Source organism: Oryza sativa, chromosome 7 (genome assembly GCF_034140825.1).
Source record: "Oryza sativa Japonica Group chromosome 7, ASM3414082v1".
Taxonomy (NCBI): Eukaryota; Viridiplantae; Streptophyta; class Magnoliopsida; order Poales; family Poaceae; genus Oryza; species Oryza sativa.
Genome location: NC_089041.1, coordinates 22,316,617 through 22,330,240, shown reverse-complemented (window position 1 = coordinate 22,330,240; position 13,624 = coordinate 22,316,617). Strand labels below are relative to the sequence as shown.

Here is a 13,624-nt window from a genome sequence, read left to right as displayed (position 1 = left end):
TGCCGCTGACATTCTCTTCAACGCCGGTTTATTTGTCGTCCCCCATGCTGTGGCAGCCACGCTCACCGTCTCCACTGACGTCACTCTAGATATGCCTCCTATTCCACCTTCTGCCGCTCCTATCCAATTTATACAACGAGGCTAGACTCGGACGAGTCGCTCATTGTCTCCCCAAACATGAGGAAAGGAAGGAGAGTGGGGAAAGCAAGAGAAAAGAGAGAGAGGAGGGTCACTAACATGTGGTCCCACATGTTGACTTAGCGGCTAAACCAGGTTAACGTGCCACGCAACTGAAAATCATCGTCAATACTACTAGGAGAGTTATTCTTCATTGGTTTAAATAGTTAGAGGGTTGATATGTCCGGTTTTACGGTTTAGGAATTCAAATTAGATTCCTATCTGAGTGAAATTGGACTCTTTGCGCTCTCTTCACCATGGCTTCCTGCCACACGAAGCCGAGCTTGCGACGGTGCCATGTCGAAGAGTGGGGAGCTTCCCTCTACCTCGCGGAGGACAGCGCCGATCGGCGACCTCTGCGTGCCAGTTGCCGGTTACTGGGCGCCGGCGGTGGGCACCCTCGAAAACTGACGGGGCAACGCGCACGAATGAAGGCGATCGAGAAAATTCCTTATGTACCCTAAAATTTAAGCTAATCCCTTCTATGCCCTTGAATTTTGTTTACTTCCTTGTATACCCAAAAATTTAATTTTGATCCCTTCCCCCTCTCGTCAGTTGACCGTCTAATTTCTAGAAAAATTACCATTTTACCCTTTGGATGTATATACAAATTTATGAATTATATTATTGGAAATGTAAAAGTTTGTCGCATTAGACTATTATGGTTATGAGTTTGATGTGTGATACATTATTTATTAAAAAAACTATTTTTAGATAATGAAATAAAAAATAATGTATTTATTTTATTTTAAAAGTCATAAAAATGAGGAGCATTCATACAAAAAATACTGCGAATGCTCACCATATTTTTTTTATGAATGATCCCGATAAAGAAAATCTATTGTCATATTAAATTTCAAATAAAAATTTTACTTTATTACATTTGTTTTCTTTTCAAAATTTATGTCAAAATTTTCCGCACTAATTATTTAGTCTCATTTTCTACCTAAAATGCATATATTGTGCACTCAAGCAAAATTTTCAATCATTTTTCAAGCTTATATTCAAATCTAAATCATCAAGGGCATTAAAGGCATTTGCCATCAACTTAACAGTTAAATAAAGGAAAATGTGATGGCAGGTCGGCAGGGGCATGGAAGAGATAAGTTAAAATTTCAGAGATATAGAAAGGATCGGATAAATTTTAGCGGTATAAAAAGGATTGAGCGAGTTTTCAAGGATATACATAAAATTTACTCAAATACGAAGGCCTCCAGTTCCTCGTTGCCTTCCGCCGCCGAGCCCTCGCCGGTAGAATGCTGCAGCTTCTCTTGGATTCGGAGGGTAGAAATGCTCGCTACAAAATACTCTGATTTTTAAAGTTTACTCCCCTGATTGAAAAAGGAAATCTGATTGAAAAAGGAAATCATGCCTCTCCTGATCAATCGTGTTTGTGCTTTGGAAGCTCGAGCACGTATACGTGCAGAGTTTGGGATCGGATGGAGAAGTCCAAAGTCCAAACCAAACCGGATTCATCTCGTTGGCGCGCGTTGGGGAAGCAGTCCAATATGCAAGCGGACTCCTCCGCTTGTCCTTCTCTTCCTCATCGTCTTGGTGGCCGCTGAGTGGACGGCTCGACGCCGTCGCCGGACTCAGTGTCGTCCCAACTCCGGCACCGGTGGCAGTCTCGGCGTTGAGATGGCGGCTCCTTCGAATCGAAAGCGGAAGCGTAGGTCAGCCGGAGCCGCGGGAGCACGAAAGAGGGCTCGCAGGCACAGCGTCGTTAAGGTAAAACTACAAACCCAATCCCCTGTCGTTTTCATGTTGAGGTGTACTCCCTCTATCCCATAAAAACAAATCTTGAACCGAATATGACATAATTTAGTAGTACGAATTTGAACATTTTCAGATTCGTAGTAGTACTAGGATGTATCACATCCAGTAATAGATTGATTTTTTATGGGACGAAGGGAGTATGCTAGTAATAGGGAATTTTGCTTCTCCAATTAATCCTACATCCTAGTACGGCATAATGTTGTTCATTAGTTGATCAGTTCGGCTTATTGTTATGGTTGTTTTATGAGTGAAATTCGTAGCCGGTCTTTAAACTTGAACTGGTTTGTTACTTAGGTCCGTGATCAAATAAATTGCATATTTAGATATATATAATTCTAGCTTAAAATATCATAATGGGTCGAAAGTGTTGACCGATCTTAAGTGCCCACGTGGTTGTCCACGATAGCCAAAACTTTGCATTCAACCTCCTCTGAAAACCGCGGTGACAAAAAAGGAAAGCATATAGCCCCTTCTCCCTACCGTGTACATCCAAATATCCATTCAACTCCTTCTTCCACTACATTTCACCACTTCGACTCTACACATGCAGTCAGTAGGGAGGGCGGCGATTGGGCTGACGCTGACAAGCGTCGGCAGGCCAAGATGCTTTGGCCGGAGTGATAGGTGGCACACGATAGGCGGTGCAACATGTTGGAATAGTCAGCGGGAGGGGTTGGGGGTTCCGAGTTACAAAAACGAATTCAAATGTCTATATTTTGGCTTCTTGTCTTAACTTAACTCTATGGGTAACAAGTACTCCCTATGTTTCATATTATAAGTTGTTTAACTTTTTATTAGTCAAAATTATTTAAGTTGATCAAAGTTATAAAAAAATATGGTAACATTTTAAATAGAAAATAAACATATTATCAAAATATATTCAATGTTGAATTTGGTGAAATTAACTTGACAACATTGTTTTTTTTAACGCAGGCAAACTTACAACATTGTCAAACCTAAAAAAACTTAGTAAGAAAAAAGGTGAAACTACTTATAATATGAAATAGAGAGAATAGTAACAGATGTTTTTTTTCCTACCACGCAGCTACGAAAACAGCATGAAAGCACATGCCACGATAGGATAAGTGAACTACCCGATGACCTCTTGACCACCATTTTGGGCCATTTGGACACAAGGACATCAGCTGCAACAAGTGTGCTCTCAAGAAGGTGGCAACACTTACGGAAAAGCGTCCCAAAGCTTCGATTCTCACAACATGACATATTGCCACAAACAGAACTATCTCATTTTCTGAGGGCCCATGAATATGTTTTTTTCAAGCCATCGCTGTGCCCATGGAAGCGGCGGGTACGAGCTAATCCAGAGCGCCTTATCAGGTACTCCCTCCATACTTGTAAAGGAAGTCGTTTAAGACAACGACACGATCTCTAAAACACAACTTTGACTTCTTTTTTCTATAAAAATATTTATTGAGAAATAATATAGGTATACTTTTATGAAAGTATTTTTCAAGACAAATCTATTCATATAATTTTTATATTTTCAAACTCAACAACTTGAAAGTTATTTATGATTTATATTCCCAAGGTTTGACTTAAACATTGTCTTAAACGACTTCCTTTATGAGTATGGAGGGAGTATAAAATTGAAGCTAAACTTGGTACCATCTGTCAGCGATCTTGAAATGAGGCAAATCATATTTTGTTTTATTATGTTTCAGCAATACTTAAGTAAGGTAGGCAGTATGTATGAAACTAAACGGTGATATAACATTACTATTCACTGATTACTTGGCAGGCTAGTTGGCAGGTATAGAACACGTATATTCTTGAGTTTGTTAACTGGCTATCTACACAAATCAAATGCTGGTGACAAGAACGGCACAAAAATCTCAAGCCTTGTCTTGTGTTGCACCATGGAGGATTTTTATGCCAACTTGATTGACAAATTGATCAGCATTGCAATCTGCCGAGGAGTTGAACATCTGAATCTGGAAACATACTTGTATTCTGCTAATGATCAAAGACCTAGCCCAGCTCCGTACAAGTTTCCTTTATCCTTGTTCGCTGATGGTAAGGGATTATCTGTAACGAAACTCATACTTGCCGAGTGCACCCTCAGTATTCCTGTCGGCTTTGCTGGGTTCAAATCTCTGGTTGAGCTATCGTTTACTGAAATGCATATTTCTGAAGACATGATTCAGACACTTATTGAAAATTGCCCAAATCTGGAATGCTTCCGTCTTAGACTTTGCAGTGGTGCTAGACATCTCAAGATTGCATCGCCTCATTTGCAGCTCAGAGAAATCATGGTAAAGAGTTGCCTTCAGATTACACACATGGAGCTTTTTGCACCTAAGTTGCAGCAATTTACATACAGAGGGCCATGCATATCAATGGTTCTTTCCTCTGTGCCCTTGATGGAGCATGCGTGCCTGGATTACGAAGGTAGAAGGGACGGTGAATCTGTCAAGTATATTTTAGGGAAGTTGTCTCAAGACTTTTCCCTACTTACAAGCTTAAGCATTGTGCTTAACACTTATCGGTTGAAGGTGTGGAGATATATTTGCTCTTCTTTTTAGTGTTCATTGTGGTTGTTGGTCACACGAGTTACTTGAACATTCTGATTTACACTAATGCTGTTTCTGCAGAATCCAGTAATTCCAGAAGTTGTTCCCACGCCATTTAAGAACCTCAAAAGTCTCACGCTGGGTGCGATAATGCACTGTAACGATGACATTGGTTGGGTAACTATGCTGCTGGAGGTGGCACCTGTCCTTGAAAGTTTTCAGATAGAAGTATGATGAAAACTTCGCTTTACTAGTGATTGCATTTATTAGTTTGAATTACTATCTATTTTCATTGACAGTCGATTAGTTCGATAAGAGTTATAAATTTACATGCATGTGTACTCCTTTTGCTTATATTTTAAATATTTCTTGTACATTTTTACTAGGGTCTTGATTCATGATACATAATGCCTGAAACAGTTAGCTACAAGTATTCTGAATCACCAAGTAAACAAATACAAAACTAACAGCTTGTGGTAGCTCAGGCCTCTTTAGTTCCCAAAAAAGTATTTTCTAAAAACATCACATCAAAGTTTTAGACATATGCATGAAGCATTAAATTTAGATGAAAAAAACTAATTACATAGTTATGATAGAAATCGCGAGACGAATCTTTTGAGCATAATTAGCCATAAGTGCTACAGTAACCCACATGTGCTAATGACAAATTAATTAGGCTCAAAAATTCGTCTCGCGGTTCCAGGCAAGCTATGAAATTAGTTTTTTCATTCGTGTCCGAAAACTCCTTCCAACATCCGGTCAAACGTCCGATGTGACATCTAAAAATTTTCATTTTGCGAACTAAACAGAGCCTCAGTCTCATATGTCCGCTCGCTCTAGCTCAATTTCATGTTTGAAGACCTTAGTGTTTTTTTAGGAAAAATACTACCAGACCTTGCTTAGCAGTGTGATTTTATAACCAAAGAAAACATAATAGTTTTATACATGTATATACCTTAGTTTTTTTTTGCTTTGAAATTCATTTATTAGCTTGGATAGCAAAATGGTGTATTTTCCCTAATTTCTCGTAACACTCTGGACGTACTAACCCTTGTCATATATTTTTTTCTGGGAAGTTATGCATATATATTGAAGTGCAGCGAGAACAATGTATATCACTAATTCACCATGGAACTAACCCATGTTTTGCAAGTGCAGCTTCTTACCAACGAGAAACGAGAACACCCAGGCGGCGTTCTGTGGGAGCCATCAGACAACGCGCACCGTCATCTGAGGCAGGTGAAGTTCTACCGCTTCAGGATGAGACAGGCTGATGTTGCGCTGGCAGGGTTGCTTCTGGCAAGAGCCCCATTGCTGCAGACCATGACGTTTTCCCGTGGATCTGTTCATCGCTCTCCCGGTCAGACCGCTCAGTACGTTGAGGCCGCCGCCGACTGGACCGCGGAGCAGCGATCTGCTATCACACGGCGGCTTGAGACATGCAATGCTTTTGGTGCAAGATTGGAATTCCGGTCATGATGTTGGATCCCCGTCCTAAAATACACTACCTCAATGCATATATGTATAAGGTTGGCTAGTATAAATTTGAACTAGCCAATGTCATATAAAAAAAACTGGATAGAGTAGATGTTTAGGAAATGGCACATCCTAATATAATATGAATCTATATATCATTGTTGTTTAGATTTATAATACTCGGATATATTGTTATACTTTAGAACATATATAATAACTTAGTAGTCTAGTTGTATAATTTTGCGTCATTATTTCTTCGTTTATGGTTGGGTTGTCTTTACGTCGAGATATGTGCTAATTATCAGATATACGATTTCACATACTATAGTATGTGCCGTTTGAATGCAGAGGCCGGTATTATATATAAATAATGTATTATATATAAGTTAAATTCGTGTTGGTGCTGCACTGCACCAGCTCCTCGCTGCGTGACCATTCCGTTTCTCTTCCTATCTAAACTATGGAAAAAAATAGAGTAAATTTTACAAAACTACAGATGCTATAATTAAATTATCACAAAACTACAGATTTAATTCGGTGTATCATAAAACTACACATTTAACACCAAATTTATCACAAAACTAGATATTTAAGATGAAGTATCACAAAACTATATGTTTAGTAACTAAATTATCATAAAACTACAAGTTTAGAACTAATTTAGTTACAAAACAATAATATTTATAGCTCCAGTATAATAATGGTGCTAGGGATTTAAACTCTAATGTTGTAGTTTTATGATAATTTTAATATTAAGGGGTTGTTTGGTTGGCTCCCAAAGTTTGCCAAAGGTTGCCACACCTCATGTTAGTCAAGTTTGACCAAGTTAGCCTATTGTTTGGTTCATAGGCACACTTGTGGCAAGATTCCTTCTCATCTATTTAGGCCCCCACATGTCATCAACTTAGTAAAATGTGACACAATCCAATTTTGCTAGCTAAGGTGTGGCTCATTTTTTGTAAGCCACAACTTAGGGCCTATTTGGGGAGCTTTAGATTCTGAGAAGCAGCTGTTTGGTAGCCAACTTCTGAGAATCTAGAAAAGCTCTGAAACCCAGCTTCTCCAGCTTCTGGCTTCTTAGTTCATTTTTCAGAATCTGTAACTACAGATTCTCAAAAGCTGTGGACTGTTTGGGGCAGCTTCTAGCAGAAGCAGCTTTTGAGAAAAGCTGCAGTTGGGACAATCTCCCCCAAACAGGGCCTTAGACAAGTGTGGCACAAAAGTATGGTGAATGGTGGCAAACTTAGTATAGCATCCAAACATGCAATTTTGTGATACTTAACTTAAATATATAGTTTTGTGATAAATATGATGCTAAATATGTAGTTTTGTGATACAACGCCTTAAATTCGTAGTTTTGCTATAGTTTGATTAAAAAAAATATCTGTAGTTTCATGGAATTTACTTAAAAAAATCAGGAGCAATAGTGCCTCATTTAGAAGACACGATATTTAAATTAAGGGAATTCGATTTCATGTAAAAAAAATCAGAGATACCATAATTAATTAAATAAATCCTGAGAGGATTAAACTATTTTCATATAGAAAAAAAAAATCTGCTACTAACAAATTCGTGCGTGGCAAGGACGGAAAGAGCCCAAAACGACCAAAACCGGACTCTCCCGTTCGCGTTTGAGGAGCACTTCAAATTTCCGAAGGACTCCACTGCTTATCCTTGTCTTCCCCCAATCATCTCGCCCACGCTGAATTCTCCAATTAATTTTCCGCCCACACCGTCGCGCACCCAGCTCCGCCGCCGCCGCCGCCGCCCGCCGGCACAGCGCCCGCAGCCAGCGATGGCGGCTCTACCGAGGCGAAAGCGTAAGCGCGGGTTAGGCAAAGCCGCGGGAGCACGAAAGAGGGCTCGCGAGCAGCACCCCGGTGTCGCCAAGGTAAAATTACACGCAAAAAAGCATCTAATCTGTTACTGCTAGTTCTGAATTTTGTTTTATCCAGTCCAATAAATCCTCTGCCCCTTCTAGTTCAGTTTAACCCTGCTTTTACGCACTTTGATCCAATGCAACTGTTTTTTTTTTGTAGGTAAAATATTTTGGTCGTAATATATTTTACTAATCTAGATTTTGACCACCGAGTTAATCCAATGTTAACAGAGAGTATTTGGAACGTGGTGTGTAGCAAAGTAACAATAACCTCTTCTCCTGCAGCACAGCTACGAAAGCAGCATGGAAGCACATTCGAAGATAGGATAAGCGAACTACCTGATGACCTCTTGATCACAATTTTAGGTCACCTGGACACAAGATCATCAGCAGCAACAAGCGTGCTGTCAAGAAGGTGGCAACACTTGTGGAAGAGCGTCCCAAAGCTTCGATTCTCACAGCATGACATAGTGCCACAAACAGAGCTATCTCGTTTCTTGAGAGCCCACGAATACGTTTTCTTCAAGCCGTCATTGTGCTCATGGAAGCGGCGGGTCCGAGTTAATTTAGACCGTCGTATCAGGTATGATATTGAAATGCTAAACCTGGCTTTATCTGACAACATAAATCTCTTTAGTAAAGTAGTCTATGGGCTAAATGGTGATATGACAATAATATTTGCTGATTGCTTGACAGGCTTACTGACATGTATAGAACACGCATATTCTCTAGCTCATTAACTGGCTTCCTACACAAATCAAATGCTGGCGACAAGAACAACACAAAAATCTCGAGCCTTTTCTTGTCTTGCACCATGGAGGATCGTTATGTCAACCTGGTTGACAAATTGGTCAGCATTGCAGTCTGCCGAGGAGTTGAAGATCTGAATCTGACAACGAGTTTTTATTACGATGGTCAAAGACGTAGCACCACTCCGTATGAATTCCCTTTATCCTTGTTCACTGACGGCAAGGGATTATCTCTAACAGAACTAAAACTTTGCGAGTGCACCCTCAATATTCCCATAGGACTCGATGGGTTCAAATCTTTGGTCAAGCTATCATTAACTCGAATGCCTATCTCTGAAGACATGATTCACACACTTTTTGAAAATTGTCTGAAACTGGAGTGCTTTCACCTCAACCATTGCTGGGGTGCTAACCATCTTTTCGCCGGGCCGGGTGCTAACCATCTCAAGATTGCATCACATGATTTGCAGCTCAGAGACATTATGGTAAACAGTTGCGAACAGATCACACACATGGAGCTTGTTGCACCTAAATTGCATCAGTTCAGATACAGAGGTCCATCCATATCAATGATGCTTGGCTCAGTGCCCTCCATTGAGCATGCCTGTCTACACTACGAAGATAGCAGGGATGGTGAATCTGTCAAGTACATTTTAGGAAAGTTGTCTCAAGACTTTCCCCTACTTACAAGCTTAAGCATAGATTTTGACACTTACGAGTTGAAGGTGTGAAAAAATACTCTCTTTTTTCTTTTAGTTTTCATTAGTTGTTGGTCACATGAGTTACTTGAACATTCTGATTTACAATGTTTCTGCAGAATCCAGTAATTCCTGGAGGCCTTCCCACAGCATTTAAGAACCTGAGAAGTCTCATGCTGAGAGTGACAATGCACTCTAACGACGACCTTGCTTGGGCAACTATGCTGTTGGAGGTGGCACCTGCCCTCGAAAGTTTTCAGATAGAAGTATGATGAACTCTGCTCTAGTAGTTTCATTCTGTATTATTACCTTTTAGTTAATATTTTTTTCGTTGATAACTTAGGTCAGTTCGATATAAGAACTATAAATTTACTCGCATGCACTCCTTTTGCTCTCATTGCCCAAAAGGATGCTTGATGTTTCGCCTACAAGGTCACATGTGACATCAGTTAAACTGCAAAATGAAACAAGTCCTAATTCCAAGATAAATGTTATCATAAGTAAATCTTTATAATACTATACTAATTCACCTTGAATGAATCTTGTGTTTTTACAAATGCAGCTCATTTCCAACAAGAAACGAGAGCACCCAGGCGGCGTGCTGTGGGAGCCATCAGACTTCGAGCACCATCGTCTGAGGCAGGTGAAGTTCTACCGCTTCAGGATGAGGCAGGGTGACGTTGCGTTGGCAGGGTTGCTTCTGGCGAGAGCCCCGTTGCTGCAGACCATGTCGTTTTTCCGTGGATTTGTTCATAACCCTCCGAATTGGATCACTCAGTATGTGGAAGCCTACCATGACTGGAGCACCGGGCAGCAATCTGCCATCACTCGTCGGCTCGAAGCTTGCAACACTTTTGGTGCAAGATTGGAATTTCGGTCTTGATATTCTCGTAATTATTGGATAGTTGTGGATTGTTAGGTCGAGGTGTGCCAATTAGTATCAGATTTATGCTACCATGCTGTCCATCCGTTCATAAGTTAACCTTTTTTCTTGTAGAAGAGAAGTTTTTTTTTTTTGAACAATAGAAGAGAAGGACATTAGTTGATCAAAGGAAGGTGCTGTGCTATGCTGGAGTATATTGATAGTATAAGATTTTTAATGGGTTAATTGGATCTATGCCATTATAACTTTGCCGCTTTTGAGAAATGCCACTACTATTCGTTAAATTGGAAACATGCCATTATGAATCAACTGATTTTTAATTGGAGTAAATTTCGCATAACCATGGATGATGGATCAATGGGGTGGAAGTTCCACCGTGGAACAGATGGGGGCACGCCGTAAAATACCGAAGTTCGGCCACCCAACCCGTTGGTCTCCACGACATTCTGTTTCTCTTCCTGTATATAAAATGCATTCGCATGGGAAGTGAAGAGGGGATGCAGGCCAGAAATTGGTATGAAATGAGGGCTTGGAACCATCATTTGCCTTTTGCGAGCAGCTAGCATCAGACATTTGACATCATCCAATCACTAAGTTTGATTTCAAACTGGATATTGCAACATAAGACTTTAGTAAGTACACTTAAGAGTACGTCTCAAAAACCAAATAGATATGTAGTGCTAGAGTTATCTATGCATCAAGGAGGACGATATATATTGCTTGACATCAATCATCATTGATAGGTACATAACCGACCGAACTAAACTAGCATAGAAGAGGTGAACCACCATAGCCAGCCATCCTTGTAACTCAAAGCGACGAAGCCCCACCAGCGCATGACGTAGACGAAGCCTCAACTGCGTGCAGATTAACCACCTGCAAATCGACGCAGTGAGAAACTATACTTCTTGATAGGATAGACACATTTACTCAGATTCACTGGAAGTGTTATGTTGGTACTTGGAGATGAAAATGATGCGTTCTACCATGAACAGAATTGCCACAAAACCGAAACAAGTAAACACACAAAAAGATGCAGACAAGAGCACATCATTGTTCATTTCTCGAGTTTGACAAGCTTCTAAATAGCATGGAAAAATTAAAAACTGAAAATCACCTAAGCTAGAGCAATGTGCAACACAAATCAATTATCCAGGCACAGACACCCGATAAGGTGTGACTGCTGGAAGAAGATAATTAGGTTGTATCCATAGTAATGCCCATCATTACTCAAACAACTGTTCAGAAGGGGGAAAAAGACATGCATCTTGCATTTTCTACCTCAAGAAAGGAGTTTATATAAAAAAAAGCACGAATATTACGGAAGGACCTAATATCAAATAATTAGAAGGAGTGAGGCTTCGAACCCAGGTCGTCTAGCCCACCAGTCCACCACCTTGTGGAGCTAACCGGAAGATCCCTAGGCGTTTCTCAATAAAGGAGTTTATATGGACATGGCAATGAAAATTTACAAAGGTACTGAGTTACTGACTACTGCAATGGTGTGATCAACTAGAAAGAACATAAACATACTTACCAAAAACAAAATGAAGTTCAATTAGTGTCCTATCTGCATCATATCAGTGTCCTATTGTGTGCAAAATATGATATGGTGGAATAGATGCAATTCTTCCACAAATAAACAAAGATGGAAAGCAACCATACCCACTTCAAATAGCTGGTGGTGACAAGGTTGGTGGAAAACCAGCGTACATGTCCGGAGATATGATGGCATATGTAGTCCCACAAAACCACTCAAGCTTGAATGTCCTGAGATTCAGTGAAAACAGAGTTTCTTTGGCCTAAAGTCATGAGGAAACCCTTGTAGGAGTAAGTATCCCCCAGCAACACCCAAGATGTTATAGTTAAAATTTTCATGTAGTGGTATAATCTCCTTCATGCACCACTGAAGCGCGCCCTCATCATCATTTTCCAAGATGTCATACCATAGGAAATAGTATAAGGCATTGTCATTGCAGAGAGTAAAGAGCCCCAGCTTCCCTTCCAGAGCCTCCACAATGACCATCCGACGTGATGAGGGCCCAGGTGGGAGGTCGATAGAGCTGAACTCGAAGCTGCGGGCATCGAGCACAAGCAACTTGTTCACCCAATGCATCACCCAGCAGAAGCATCCGTGCGCGTAGTACCGTCCGGACAACTAGGCTCACCGGATGGAAACGGATTGCTAGTCCCCCTGGTCAAATCTCTCCAGCCATCGAACTCCACAGCATGCCATTGCCCAGAACACCTAGAGTAGGTGAAGGCGACCAGTTTGGCCTCGCACTGAGCCAAGCAGATCACCCTGAACATTGTGTCCTCTTCATCTTCAGTAGCAGGACAAAGGAAGGGCTCGAAATTCACAATCTCTGATTGATTTACTACTGAGGCTAGGTCATCGGGGATGGGTGGGAGCAGCAGGTAGCGCCGGTACAAGGGGTCGCAGACAGCGAATTCCCTGACCAAGGCGCGGTGGTCGGGAGCCGGGTCGCTGCGTTCCGGGATGGCGGAGAGGAGGTACCTGCCGTCGGAGAAGTGGCGGAGACACCAGCGGTCGCGGGAGGGGAGGAAGGAGCAAGAGAAGTCGGCCGCGTCGGGGTCGGCGAGGGCGCGGGCCGCGGCGGCCGACGGATGGGGCGGCTGCGCCGCGAGGAATCCCGCGGCGAGGATGCCGAGGACGGGAGGCGGGTGGAGGCGGCGGAAGCGGCGGAGGAAGGCGTGGCCGGTGATGAGGCGGCGGAAGGAGGCGAAGGCCGTGGATGCGCGAGCGAGGTCCGCGGCGGTGGGGAGGCGGACGAAGACCTCCTCGAGGAGCTCGTCGGTGAGGTCCAGCTGCGCCGGCGGGGGAGGTTGGAGGCGGTGCGGCGGCTGCCACGCCGGCGACGCCATGGCGGTGGGTTTTGTACTTATTTTTTATTAAATATCCTAGCGCTCAAGGGCCCGCGTGTCATTGGCAAACGAATCAAATGATCATGCATCCCTGGAACGAGAGGAGCCGGCCGCAAAACGAAACAGTTATTATTGCATAATTAATTAAGTATTAATTATTTTTTTAAAATAGATTAATACATTTTTTTAAAACAACTTTCATATAGTATTTTTACAAAAATATTAATTGTTTAGCAGTTTGAAAAGCGTGCGCGCGAAAAACGAGAGACGTGAATTGGAAAAACTAGGGGCCTGTTTGGTTTCCAGGGACTTATTCCAAGTCCATGTCACATCGGATGTTTGGATACTAATTTGGAGTATTAAACATACACTAATTACAAAACACATTCCATATCCTTGGACTAATTCATTGGACTAATTCACAAGACGAATCTTTTGAGTCTAATTATGTCATGATTTTGACAATGTGATGCTACAGTAAACTTTTTATAATTATAGATTAATTAGGCTTAAAAAATTCGTCTCGCGGATTAGCTCTCATTTATGAAATTAGTTTTTTTATTAGTCTA

At 41.5% G+C, this 13,624-nt stretch overlaps 3 protein-coding genes across 3 annotated transcripts; 2 read left to right on the top strand and 1 right to left on the bottom strand.

Moving 5' to 3' along the window:
- The first annotated feature begins 1,815 nt into the window (after positions 1 to 1,815).
- Positions 1,816 to 5,963, top strand: LOC136357230 (putative F-box/LRR-repeat protein At3g18150). The gene is made up of 5 exons (XM_066312210.1): positions 1,816 to 1,905; positions 2,999 to 3,291; positions 3,713 to 4,466; positions 4,566 to 4,712; positions 5,643 to 5,963. Exons 1-5 carry the CDS (start codon positions 1,816 to 1,818, stop codon positions 5,961 to 5,963), a joined length of 1,605 nt encoding a protein of 534 aa, XP_066168307.1.
- A 1,657-nt stretch (positions 5,964 to 7,620) lies between these two features.
- Positions 7,621 to 10,494, top strand: LOC107276854 (F-box/FBD/LRR-repeat protein At1g13570). Its single transcript, XM_066312604.1, has 5 exons — positions 7,621 to 7,851; positions 8,130 to 8,422; positions 8,536 to 9,313; positions 9,406 to 9,552; positions 9,849 to 10,494. The coding sequence occupies exons 1-5, from the start codon at positions 7,756 to 7,758 to the stop codon at positions 10,167 to 10,169; spliced, it is 1,635 nt and encodes a 544-aa protein (XP_066168701.1). The 5' UTR covers positions 7,621 to 7,755; the 3' UTR covers positions 10,170 to 10,494.
- A 254-nt stretch (positions 10,495 to 10,748) lies between these two features.
- Positions 10,749 to 13,131, bottom strand: LOC9269853 (uncharacterized). The gene is made up of 2 exons (XM_015789715.3): positions 11,835 to 13,131; positions 10,749 to 11,045 (listed from the first exon to the last, which is right to left on the bottom strand). The coding sequence occupies exon 1, from the start codon at positions 13,053 to 13,055 to the stop codon at positions 12,285 to 12,287; it is 771 nt and encodes a 256-aa protein (XP_015645201.1). The 5' UTR covers positions 13,056 to 13,131; the 3' UTR covers positions 10,749 to 11,045; positions 11,835 to 12,284.
- Between the last annotated feature and the right edge of the window lie 493 nt (positions 13,132 to 13,624).